A 12,996-nucleotide genomic window follows, 5' to 3' on the forward strand; every position below is an offset into this window, starting at 1 on the left:
CTAGTGGGTCAAACAGTCATCCTGTAATAAATGAATTCATGAAGTAACTTTATAAACGCAAGGATGGAGGCTTGGCCTAAGTGGGGGACGAGTAGCCATCTTTTTCATTCATTAAGACTTGACCGGTTGATGGGGAGTGCCACTTTTAGTTTGTCTGTGATGGAGTACTTTGAGGGTATTTCACCACAGCTAAGCGGCACACATATTTAGCACTTTCGCACCGTATGCATGGAGGCTCCGCGTTGCGGCCTGTCGGAGAACTCGGAGTCTTAAGTTTGAAGCCGCAAGGGGGGGCCGGTTGTAGTAGCGTGGTCACGAAGGCGACAGCTCGTGCTCCAGCCCCCATAGTACAAGAGCTGCGCCGCAGTGGTTGTTGTTGTTGAAAGATTTATTGGGCAAAACTCGCGCACCTTTTTTTACAGAGGACCCAAAACATAGACACAATCTCACAATGATGGTGCTTGATGACACAGGCAGAAAGCCTCTAGAATTCTTTCCCCCAAGTTCCTACAAGCTCATATGCGGTACGTTTTCAGGAAAACTGATGGCCACACTAACATAGTTTTTGGTAATGTTTTACAGACAGGTGGACTTTATATTAAAATGTCATTAAGACACAGTCAAGCAAAATTGAACCAACTCTACCAATTTTTAAAATCTCATATCTAGTTGGCAGTCTCCTAAGTTTGCCCTGCAATATGTTAGTTTGGTGAAACCATTAAGTGCGGGAAACCAAATTTCCACTTTGTCCTAGAAGCTCCTTGAGAGACTACTTTTGGCAATGCAGAGTGGTTGGCGCACCCAAGCCAAATGCTCACGTGTATTGGCTGCACTCTAGAATTGCCACATAACTCAGACTTACACTGCAGTGCAACACCATATTGTGGATAAAATTGATACTACTGAAAAGGCTGTGCCCTTGTGATGCCTGTGTAAGAGGATACGTGACTTATCAAAAGAAGCCAATCCCAACCTTCTGCATTCACCAAGTGCGCCTTCATGTGGGGGGCAGGACATTCATTTTATTTCACAGCAAATGGGGGCGAAGAGATGGGGGGGCACAACAGAAACAGGCAACAACACTGAGGACAGGAACAGAACGGAAAAGGCAGAGGAAGCGGCGCGCTTCACAAGATGTAGTCCAGCTCGTGGCGTATGTAGTTGTTGCGGCCATCGTCTGCTACTCTCGCGTAACCGGCCACCAGGGCATCTTGCCCACCAATGTACAAGCTGTTGTAGATTTTCCAGTAGACGTCACGCACTTTCCTCGCAGGATGGAACAGCCCCTGCAATATTCAAGGTAAGCTCAGTTAGTACTGCTGCTGCTTCTGCCCGCACTGCTCATTTTCAGCGTAATGTACACGACTGCAAAAATAAAAACCACAATGATCTGAACATTGGCAATTGAACTTAAAAAAGAAAAACAGCAGTTTCTTGGAGGTTTGACAAATGATCCTAAAGCACCCTCAGTTGACAGAGTGGAGAACTTTTGGTCCCAAAATGGCACAGTGCAAGCAATACCTTCCCTCACAAATCCTGTTAATGCCATAAGTACTAATGGAGTAATCGTGTATCAAGAACCATAGAGTGCCATACAGTCAAACGCTGCCACAACGAAGCATGCCACAACGCCTGGCCAGATTTCCACGTTTTCCATGTATTGTGAACGCCACTACAGCGAGCTTGCGTTACCAAACGCTTAACTGTTTGATAACAAATATGCCAGCAGGAATAACGAGCTGCAGGAATCAATTATCCTGTACAGCGTGCGTTGTGATGGCCGACGATTATGTCCAGGACGTGGTGGACAACCAGGTCCTGGTTTGCTACAACTTGACCGACAACTGCCAGCATCGCAAAGGCCATCGCCGAGAAGAGGGACGCCACAAATGATCAGGCAAGCAGTGACAAAGAGCTTGCAGAGAAGCCAAGCGTTATATCACTACCCACGAAACGCATTTGACGCGCTGCAGATCCGCATCTCGTCACCCCCTGACCTCGTGCTGCAGCGTGCCCTGAACCTCGACAGCATCAGGCAGGCGCTGGTTGCCCATTCAGTACACCATACTACAGTCTACGCACATTACAGCGGACTTTTGGTTACAACAGACCATTTCTGTTGGTTTGTCTGGTCCCCATGCATTTTAAATGGAGCCCACTCCGCTCATAACGGACCCGGCTAGAGCAGACTATCGGCTACAACAGACTAAATTTTAGGCGAAAATTGTTTCGACTGAATGTCTATAGCGGACTTCCGCAAGGCCGGCACCTGATATGCCTTTTCTTTGTTTAGTTGTTTTTCTTTTTCTTTTTTTCTTGTTTTTTTGCCAATTTCATTTTAGTTCGCATCCCTCAGGCTGACTTTAAAAATAGACGTGTATGGATGTGTCCCTTTTAGTAAGTTGTGGAGACAGATGAATTTAACTTTGGTTGACTTTAAAAATAGATGTGTACGGATGTGTCACTTTTAGTAAGTAGTGACGCCAGATGATTTTAACTTTTTTTTTTACGTCTCAAACATGCTCCTTGTGTGCTTTATTGACTGGGACAGGTTGCGGCACTTTGTCAAGCATTAAATTGCCTTTTTGCGAACCTTGTCCCTTTCATGTGTGACAAATATACTGTTCCCTGTACTCTGTAACCGATTGATTGATTGATTGAAGTTTGGCAAGAAAACTGCTATGTCTGGCAACATTGCTAGCAGTCGGGTCGTTGGTGCAGCTAAGCCAAGCCAGTGCCAGTGGCTTTTTTTTTTTTTTTTGTGCGACCAGCAGCACGAGCGGCAGAGTAGCTGATTTTACAGTCGGATAAATCAAGCGTAATTAACACTGTCGAACATGGGCAAGAACAGCCCGACATCGCCAGAAGTACAGGCCTGTCTAAGCAGACGGTTTGCTTTACCGTCAAGAACAAGGCTGCTACCGATAAACACAATAATACACCGATAATACGCATAGTGGTGCACCCAGAGGCGTGTCTGCCCTCGTCAGTTTTTCTATGTAATAAAATACTCGGGTGAAGTGGAGTTCGGCTTTTATTATCCCCACACATGCATCGTTCCCATTCCGTTCGGTGAAAAAGGTAAGAAATGGTTCAAGTGGGGGAGTTGCATTGTGTGCAATCTGCCGGTAACCGTGCGCAGTCCAGCTGGTCTTACATCTGTCCGTCTGTCCGTCATCAGGTTATTTCATAACAGCTGTTTCAATGACCAGACTAAAATCGTTAGAAATGTGGAAGCTGCCTTGGCGGAACGTCAGGAAGCGATCCGATTTGTTTGACGGACGGTTTCGGGAAAACCTGCCTCGTTGTGAAGGGATTTAAAAGAGCACAGCTAATTCTGATGGCCACGACTGATGTTTTATAGCTGGTTAATAATTGCGCCTAGTTATATTCTTGCTTTATTTGCTCAGCTTATCATGCGTCTTTACACGCTTGACTGCATGCACTAGGCCTTTTCCAAGTGCCGGTGCTAAGCATTGGAAACGGTGTTTACGCTATTCTTAACTCCTGGCGCAAACACTGTGCAGAGGTGCTGCAGGCGTGTAGAAAGAACAAAGTGTATGCACTATGTATATGCAATATCGGTCAAAGTACCCACTTTAGGGCTCGTACCCCCCGTCGGATACTGCATACTTCGGCTACAGCGGACGTTTTTTTCCGGATAAGGAGGGTCCGTTGCAACGGGCGTAGACTGCACTATGCAGAAAAAAAATGTTGACTTTTTTCACCTATTGGAGTCTAAACATACTTTTTAATAAAAAAAGTTTTAAACGATCCTTTAGAATAATACTCGCTTCTTTGCAGCCACAGACAACTTCTCAGCTTGTTCATAAGCCATGCCAAGGACAAGTAGAATGCCTCCTCCGGTACGTGGCAGCACGCTTGCTGAAGCTTGGCTCGCCAGAAAAATAGCTACAGATTTCCCTTTCGTATATATTAGTATGAAAATCTATGCAAAAACATGTCTTTCTCCCTGCGTCCATGTCACAGCAGTGTAGAAAGCATCGCTGTGCTGGCTCAGGATGACGATCAGTGATGATCTGCCATCAATGAAGATGATACCCACTTCTGGTTTACACCGTCATTTGTAAAAGTAGAATTAGTGCCATTTGCCAGGCACGTACAGGGGTGAGACAGCTTAACCAGATTTGGGAGCAGTTTCTGGAGCAGCAAAATCTCGATTTTGGAGCAGGAGAACCTTGATTTGGAGCGGAAGGACGACATTTATTATATCACCTTAGGAGCCTAAAAACCAAATTTTTGGCAAATCAGGGGGGAGGGAGGTGGGAACTGCACCTATTAAATCGGTTTTGAACGTACATAACACTGAAACAGCTATCAAAAAAGTTTTTTCTATCAGAGTATCACAAGCTACGAACTGCACTACATTTATACAAACCACTTTTAAATTTCTAGGCTCTATGCATAGATAGCGTGGAGCGCCGTTGAGAATATTGAATTGAAAAACTAAGCAGCTCTAAGGCATTTTTATTATCACGTGAATGCCTAAATTATTACTTTTGCAATCCCAGACTGGGCTTTATGCAAAAGTGTAGAGCAACGGCAAAAGTTGCGCAAAGCGAGGTGACAGTCGTCGCAACCCCCCCCCCCCTATTGTAATCCCCAAGGTACACGTTCACAACGATCGTAATTTGAGTGACATTCGTATGTTGACCCACATCCCCCTTGGCTCCAAATTTCACTTCAGATAGATGAACCATTATTACTAACGTGCAATAATAAGCCCGTCCTCAGACACTTCTTGAATATTTTGCTGCGATGTAGCCCGCGCCGCCACTTCTGCAGTGTCTATCGTCCAATTCCCACCACTCGCAAGCTTGCTGTCAGAGGCAGCAATAATTCAGCGTTTTATTGCACCACAACGAGTCCAAAATTTCACTTCAAGCACGCACCGCGCCTCACACTCAAGCCGAAACACGGCGAATTCGCCGGCACCACGTCGTTTTTGATGAACTCCCGTCTTTCGAGTCACGCAACTTCCCGCAACAGATCAAACGACTAAATGTAAACCCAGTCACCCCCATAACCAAAACTACGGCACAAATGGGCGAAGAGCACTCTGCCTGAGCAACTGCTTCGCCCGGCGGCCATGTTTTCCAATCTTCACCACACCAAGATGGCGGCACCCGCTGATTCGTTCCGGAGATAGGGCGCTCCGAAAATTGTCGTTTTTTCGTCAACTCGCACAAGTAGTTTGTCGCCTCAGTACACATAAGCATTTTTTCTACAGGACTTTGGAATGGTTTTCGATAGGGAAACTTTAAAACTCACAGAATGCAACATGTGCAACCTGACATGACTTTCGAAAAAAACTATCTCGGAGGCAATTTTATGCGGGTCTTTTATTGAATGATCAATCAACTAAACCTTTACAAACAAAATCACCTTGGGGGTGCTGGAAAATTATGCCGTCAGTAAGCATTTTTTCCCACTGAGACTGACGGGAGCATTAAAATCATTGGCTGTCAGACTGTTTGGAGCAGTTTGGCGCAATTTTTGCAATTTTCAAGCTTTTGGAGCAGCCTGGCGCAGGAAAACAAATTTGTATCAAAACTGCGCAATATGCGCAGCTGTCTCACCCCTGCACGTAACACAACTCTCCCGCTGAAATGACTGGGGCAGGTGCTTGCAGCATTGCATATGAGCAGCGATGTTCGCCATCACCTGACCCATAGAGCAGTTTGCTAATTTTACATTTTGCTCTTCAGGAGACCGGCACAAATTTTTAGGCTTGACAGAGAGAGAGCCGTACCTGCAGGCAGTACTGGAGGATCTTGATGGGTCCCAGGGCGAGACGCAGGCCCTCGACGGCCCCCATGAAGGCCTGCACCAGATGCGGGGAGGTCTCGAAGATGTTGGGCCACACGTAGTTCAGCAGGTGCACCAGGGCATCCTCGCAGCCGAAGCCGTACACGCCCAGCGACATGTGCTGGATGGCCGCACACGCCGTCTGCCGGTGGACCAGGTCCCTGACGGGGGCACAGAGCTCTTTTAGGACCACCACACAGACAGCCTCTGCTTCTACCGCGTTTCAAGACTACCTCATTTTTTGACCAATCTGAATAACCGAATGCCATGAAATTATGGAAAGATATCGAAAATTGCTATGCTCCTGCAACCCACCACACTTGCTGAGGCATTGCATTACTGAGACCAATGTCAGGAGCTCTGTTCCTGGATATGATGGCGGTTTTTCTGACAAAGGTTAAAAGCAGCACTTGCAAGTTGAGCCCTGCAGCAAGCGCCCGGGTTCCCTCCCCACAAAGAATCCACAAGCCCCTTACCGGTCCATGAGGGCGTCCTCGAGCAGCGGGGTGACTGCGTAGATGTAGTCCCGTCCCATCTCGCCAATGTACTCAAACAGGAAGGAGAGGGACTTGAGCACCCCGTTCTGCACGTTCAGCTCGGGTACTCGGTACTCGTTCATCAGCGCCGGCAGCACTGTGAACGGGGAGCACGTCTCCGCCACAATGGCAATGGCCACCGTGGTGCACACCCGGTTCTGCCGCTCCTGCAGCAGCACAAGAGAAGGCAAGGGACTGCTCAGCCACGCCGTCAGCAACAAAAACCAGAAGACGCGAAGTTTGGTTTCCGTCTTCGAAGGATGGACATTGTGTGAGGTAAAAGTTACCATAGTTGAAACAAAAAATGTAAGACCCCATACAATATAGATGGCTAAACCTCCAAGCTTAGCAACAAGACAGTTACTTGCACTTCGCATATATTCATGTGAAGACAATGAAAACACAAGTGTAGGCTGAAGTGAATGATTAGTAATAATAACGGGACTGAAAAGATGAAGAGGGTGTCATAAAACAGGAGCACAGCCAGGGGAAGATGATACACGCATGTGATTTTGTGATGTGCTTCATAGCATCGCAGGAGGATGAAACCGCCGAAGAATTCAAGTCATTCTGCAGACTTGTTGGCCTTTAAGGAGCCATGAAGACAAAACAGAAGTTTGGTTCAATCGAAAGACGGCCTCGTTAGAATCATACTCACACCAGTTTCAACGTAAACTTCGCAAGAATAAGCTATATAATTAGAAAAAAAGGGAATGGCCATGCGATCCACTCGCTCATTTCCCGCAATAGAACCTATGATGTCATACCAGCCTGATTTGCGCAGTTGGCGGAGGCCGGCAAAAGCAAACGCAAATTAGGCTGAGCTTATAATCTTGCAGAACGAGCTATTTGTGCTTAAATTTAGGGCATATTCTTTTTAAAGCAATAAGAATGGTGGGACAAGCAGTGGAAGTTACGAAAGCACACTAAACATAGAAGTACTGATGCATTCTGCTGTGGGTGCTGCGCGCACTATGCTTGGTTTAGCTGCACAGCACTGCGGGGCTTTGGGGTTGCTTCAGACGACACTGGCTGATTGACACAAGCAATGGTGTCTTACGTGACCATATTTGTCGAGCGAGCACTATGTTTCACGAGGCGATTATTTTCTCCCAGAACAAAAACAGGCCAGATTTAAATACGGCTTGCCAGGTATGGTGGCACCATCTAGGTTCAGTAACATAAACAAACGCGCGAACGCTGCCGTAGGGTACCTCAATGCCAGCATCGCCATACAGGATGGAGACACCCTTTGAATGGTCCCGTGCCGCCGCAATTGGGTCAATGTATTCAACGCGTTTTTTTTCGTTTCCCACGAGACACAGCAATGCGAAACAGGTAAGATTATTCAAACTTCGCCAGTAAACTGCGTTGTGGCTATAATTTTAGCGTGGTTTTGATACAATGACTTGCTTCGGTGGTGAGCAAGTGACCAAAAATGGTGGCGCCAGTGTATACGTGTCTCCACTCTACGCCGGACACGTGAATAAAGGCACCCTAGGCTGCAGAGCGGTCGGTTCCTGTGATGTCATTGCAGACCACGAAAACACACGATTCAGCGGGAAAATCAAAATTTTAACTTAAATTGATTAAATTCTCAGTGAATAAAGCATCGCTTGTATCCGGACAAGTGCTGGGGGCACTATAAAACACGAAATCTTTCGAATAAAACAAACTTTTATTTTGTCTTCATGGCTCCTTTAACTCTGTGTTACCACGTGTGAAATTTCAAACACCGATCTGAAAGTCGCGCCGAGCTTTTTGAAACGTTTAGCGCCATCTGCCATGTTGCAGGAGAAATAAGCTTTCATTAGCTGTATACAGTAAGACCTCGTTACAAGAGACACTGCTACAAGAGAGACTGTTACAAGAGACACTTGGTTATAAGAGACATTTGAATGAAAGCGGTTTTGTTGGTTTTCCTATGTTTGCCATGTTAGCAACATTGCATACAAAAGACCTTGGTTACAAGAGACACGTTTTTTGGTTCCCTTGCGTGTCTCATGTAATGAGGCTTTACTGTAGTTCATGTTTTTTGAGCCAGGTGGCGGTTTTCAAAGCCCGCCGGGAGAAGCAAAAGGCGTAGTTGCCGCAAAAGATGGCTGTGCTCGCAAGCTCGATGCACGTCGCCAAAGACAGCCAATCGTGCTATTCTGCTGAATCTTCCACGGATTTTTGCAACTTCACAAGCAGCAGTGAGTCTGCAGCTAATTTAGAGCTGTCAGACTTCAGTTCTGAAAGTGACGATGACGACAGCCAGCATGGAACGTCAGCGGCCACCAACAGGTAAGTGAGAGGTTTGTTTTTGTTTTTGTAGTCGGTTTGTTTTGAGTGCTTTGCAGCCGATTCGGGAGGTTTATCAGTGTCGCGCATGGTTCCATCTTATCTGTAGTGTTTCCACATCCTTTGGCCAAGACTTGCTGCCGCCTCGACAACGTAGATTGGAGTTTCACCCGAGCAGAGAGCTGGGTATCCACTTCGGCCTTGAGCTTCGCAACACCGCGCGCCGCTTCCAGAGTCAGATATTTTCAAGCTTTCCTTCACAACGCAAGTGATCGAATTGATCTGCTTGAACACCGACAAGCACGCCTGGATGATACTAGAAAAACATTGCTACAGCGAGCCTGTTGGCTCATGGACGTTACTCCAGCAAAGATGCTGAAGTTTGTAGTAGACGTTCCCAGACTTCATCTGTACTGGACTGGCTCAAGCTTGTTGTCTGGTCTCATTTCACCTAAAATTACACCTAGAATGTGTTTCTGGGCACTCTTGGGCATGCTGCACATCTTGGAACCCCAAGACTGACGCTTCAGGTGGTGGAGAAAAGTTGGACAAAATTTCCTGGTTCCTTCAGCACATCAATGATTGCTCCGCAATTTTTTTCCAGACAAACTGGGAACTTTCAGTCGATGAGCAAATGGTAAAATCCAAAGGCCACTCAGGAATACGCCAGTACATTAGAGACAAGGTACAAAATGGGGTTTCAAGTTATGGGTTCTAACACCCCGGAGAGAGGGGAGGTGCGCTGGCCGCGGGACAACGGTGTTCTGTACCTACAATGTAAGGACCGTCGTGTTGTCAGCATAGTAAGCACTATGCATACGGCCAACCAGCATGTGACCACGAAAAGGAGAAAGAAAAAGGATGGCAAATTTCAATCACAAAACCGAAGCTCATTGATGAGTACAACTCAGGGATGCTAGGGCGGACAAGTCCGATCAGCTAACAAGATCCTATAGTGTGCTGCAGAAGTGCGTCCGCTAGTGGAAGACACTGTTCACGGGTGAACGGCGTTCACGGCCGTTGTTCACAGGTGAAGAATGATTTTCAAACCTCCTGCAAAAACTAAAAACGGTGCTTGACGTCATCAGTTGTGTTCATTGGAAACCCCTTTTTCAGTTTTGTTGCCGTTTGTTTACATTTTGGGTGGTTAGACGGTGTCGCGAGTGAAATTTGAACCCAAGGTAGCAGCTAGTTGAGTGAAAATGGCGTCTGGTTCACTGTGTGCGTTTTGCAAAGGCTCACAGCAGTTTCAGGGACTTCTGCCACTGCTGCTGCTGATTTTTTTCCCCAGCAGCAGTGATGACTCCAGCAATGATGTGGATTCTTCAGATTTTAGTTCTGATGAAGACTCTTCCGTTCAACAGCCTCAGACTTCGACAGGTGCTGCCAGAGAAGGATCATTTTTGCCTTCGCGATGTATTTATAATCAAAACATGCCTATTGTCTGACGACTGCAGTATTACTTTCATACGTAGGGTCTGGACAACGTGAAGCGGGGATATTTTGCCAAAACCGTATCACCTCATCACCTTCAAGATAGCCTGGCCCTCGTTTAAATTAGCGCTGTGGAGCGACACACGCTGCTTCTCAAGAGCGCGCTTAATTTTTTTTTTCTTGTTTTCAACCACTGCAGTGATAAGGATTTGGTGTGAGAACAAAAACAAGCATGCTTGGATGCCTATTTTAGGGAGACCGACTGACTCTTGAGTGGCCTTGTGGAGTGGCACAACTGTCAGGGCCGCGAGGTTGGTGGGCCCGCAAAAATCCAGAACTTGGTGTACAGCATTGATGTACAGTTGAACCCTGCTACAACGAACTCTGCTTCAACGAAGTATTTCCAATTCCCCATCAGTTCTCCATAGAAGTCAATGCAACAAAGTCCTCTTGCTTCCGCTTCAACTTACTGGGGCTGCGTTTGAACTTGAACATTTATTTTACAATAAAATAAGCATAACAACAGCTATCAGCATACCTGCCAACCTAGCAACATGAAAATTCGGGAGATCACAGTGGGGGAGGGGGGGGAAGGGGAGAAGAATGGGGGGAGATTTTTTTTTTTTTTTTTGCAAATTACTGAGACTGGAAACTGACATCCGAAAGGGGTAAGGATGTTTATTTTGAGCTGCTTTGTTCTTTCTGTGAGGTCACAAAGCACGGAATTTCAGCTGTGTATGAGTCCAGAAATACTTGCAAGTACTTCTCCTTTGCTTTTGACAGTGCCATCTGCCTTACAACATATTCCTCCACCGTGCTTACAACTGAACTCTGGAAAACATGCAACTGACGCCTAGGCAGGTGGCATAGGCCTAACGTACAAAATGCGCTCGCACTTTCTTTAAATCCGGTCGTGCTCTAAACAACGACTCCTAGCAATATGCCTGCCTGCCACAATCATGAAAAACCAGTTTTCAGTGGTGGTAGCTAGCGATCCTTGCGGAGGTCGCTCGCAACAGATTTCCGCACACACGGCCACGGCCACCTCGATTGGCGTCGCCGCCTTGGCGCGCATGCCCCCCTTCCACCGAACCAACCGATCTCCATTGGCAGTTGGCGATCCGAAGTGGCCGGCGTTGCTACAAATTTCAAGTTGACAACAAGCCGCATTAACGCAGACACTCTCGAAGTACTCGCGTCAACGCTTCGTGCCAAAACTATGCGTGGAACGTCAGCTACGATATGAATTGAAGCATCACAGCAAGCCGGCCTAGTTGGAAACGATCCATGATTGGACTTGCGCAAAACAAACGGGGACGAGGAAGGAACGACAAGGACGAGCGCACTCTAACAACTGGTTTAATTTCTTGGAAGAAAGACATATATACCCCACAGACCTGCGTACCCAAATCTCAGTAAAAGCTTTACAGCGCACACACATCACATAAGTAGATCGGCGTTTACAAAAAAGGCGACAGCAGCGTCAATTCCTTATCTAACAAGGCCACAGAAGGGTGGCTGATGCACTTGTCTTTGTGCTGTGAGATTAAAAACGCTTCCACAATCTCTCTTGAATTTTGTTTCGGATGCGAAAACAACCCCAAAGTTTCCTCTAAGATAGGTGCACAATCACTTCTTTTACATTTTTTACAATGCGTGGCCAAGTGTGTGTAAGGCCTTCCTTTTAAACTTGAAGCATGTTCTCTTAATCTTATATTCAGGCACCTTCCGGTCTGTCCAACATACACGTGCCCACATAGCAAGGGTATCCTATAAACCACGTTTTTTACACATTCAACAAATCGAAGCTTGTGTTTGACATTGCATACATGGTTGTATTTGTCTTTTCCTTCACACTTCCTATTTTGTTTTTTGCCGAGAAAACCACTTTCACATCATAGTTCTCTGCCACCTTTTTTAGACGGTGCGAAAGGCCATGTACATACGGAATAACGTTCAGCATCACCATGTCCTGCGGTCAGGGAGGAACGACGTCACGTCAACGCAATGCCAGCAATGTTTCCCACCTCAAAAAGGCTGCGACGACTGGCCAAATTCCATATGCTTTCACTAATTGCCCATAACAATTCCCATTTTGGGCTGTCTGCTAGGACAATGACAGCAGGCCAAACATGACCAAAGTGCAAATGACAATGACCAAACTGCCAATCAGGTCACGGCTATGGTTTTCAATTATGCACTGGTGCAACATAACTGACGATACACATCGTGGCCATTTTTTTTCCAATGTGTTACTACAGGTATAAACAACTACAAATTGCTTTGTACTTGGACTTCAGATTTAATGCAAGGGCCTCACAAACCTCTACAAGCAAAGCCAAGACCAGACGAGTTTTTGGTGAACTTTGGACTACACTCTACAAACAGACTGCTATAACAATTACTGTCAGTTTCTGAGTGAGCAAGAGGAGCTGAAAGGACAAAAGCAGTGTAAAACACCTCACATAACACAAGATTTTCCTTTCTACACCCTGGTCCTTTTCATTCTCCACCACTGCCTCGAGCTGTGCGAGAGGGGGGATGTACCAGAGGGAACGAGGATCGGTGCACGCGGTGCGCCGTCCCAGATAGCTCTGGCTGCTTTTTGTCGGGAAGGTTTCCTTGCTTGTAAAGCCGGATAGACACTGGGTCCCCTTCTGTAGCCCAGCTGCTGTGGCCATTTTCTCGCCGCAACCAAAGCCTGTTCAACAGGCGTGGGAAAACTGCACCAGCAGCTGTGAGTAGTCGGGGGTGCCAGTGCCCTCCCTGCTTGTGTAACACAGGGCTAGAAACGTCGTCAAGGCGCAGCCTCGTGCCAGACGACCTCCAACTTCCCTTCACATGCACAAACTCATCAGCTCCATTGGGAGAGAAGCACAGGTGCCATGAGGACAGCACATCACACTGGTCAGCA

General features: G+C 46.7%; 1 protein-coding gene across 2 annotated transcripts in view; it reads right to left on the reverse strand.

Moving 5' to 3' along the window:
- Nucleotides 1–370: 370 nt before the first annotated feature.
- Sf3b1 (splicing factor 3b subunit 1) overlaps nucleotides 371–12,996 on the reverse strand; it is a 43,442-nt gene continuing 30,816 nt past the window's right edge. For both annotated transcript variants that reach the window (XM_077700636.1, XM_077700637.1), the window contains 3 exons: nucleotides 6,306–6,532; nucleotides 5,774–5,990; nucleotides 371–1,286 (listed from right to left, as the gene is read on the reverse strand). In XM_077700636.1, the coding sequence (XP_077556762.1) occupies nucleotides 1,128–1,286; nucleotides 5,774–5,990; nucleotides 6,306–6,532 (603 nt within the window). In that variant the 3' untranslated portion in view covers nucleotides 371–1,127. The remainder of the gene's footprint in view (nucleotides 1,287–5,773; nucleotides 5,991–6,305; nucleotides 6,533–12,996) is intronic.

Source organism: Haemaphysalis longicornis, unplaced genomic scaffold, assembly GCF_048455015.1.
Source record: "Haemaphysalis longicornis isolate Haplotype H1 unplaced genomic scaffold, Haemaphysalis longicornis Haplotype H1 scaffold_2, whole genome shotgun sequence".
Lineage (NCBI taxonomy): Eukaryota > Metazoa > Arthropoda > Arachnida > Ixodida > Ixodidae > Haemaphysalis > Haemaphysalis longicornis.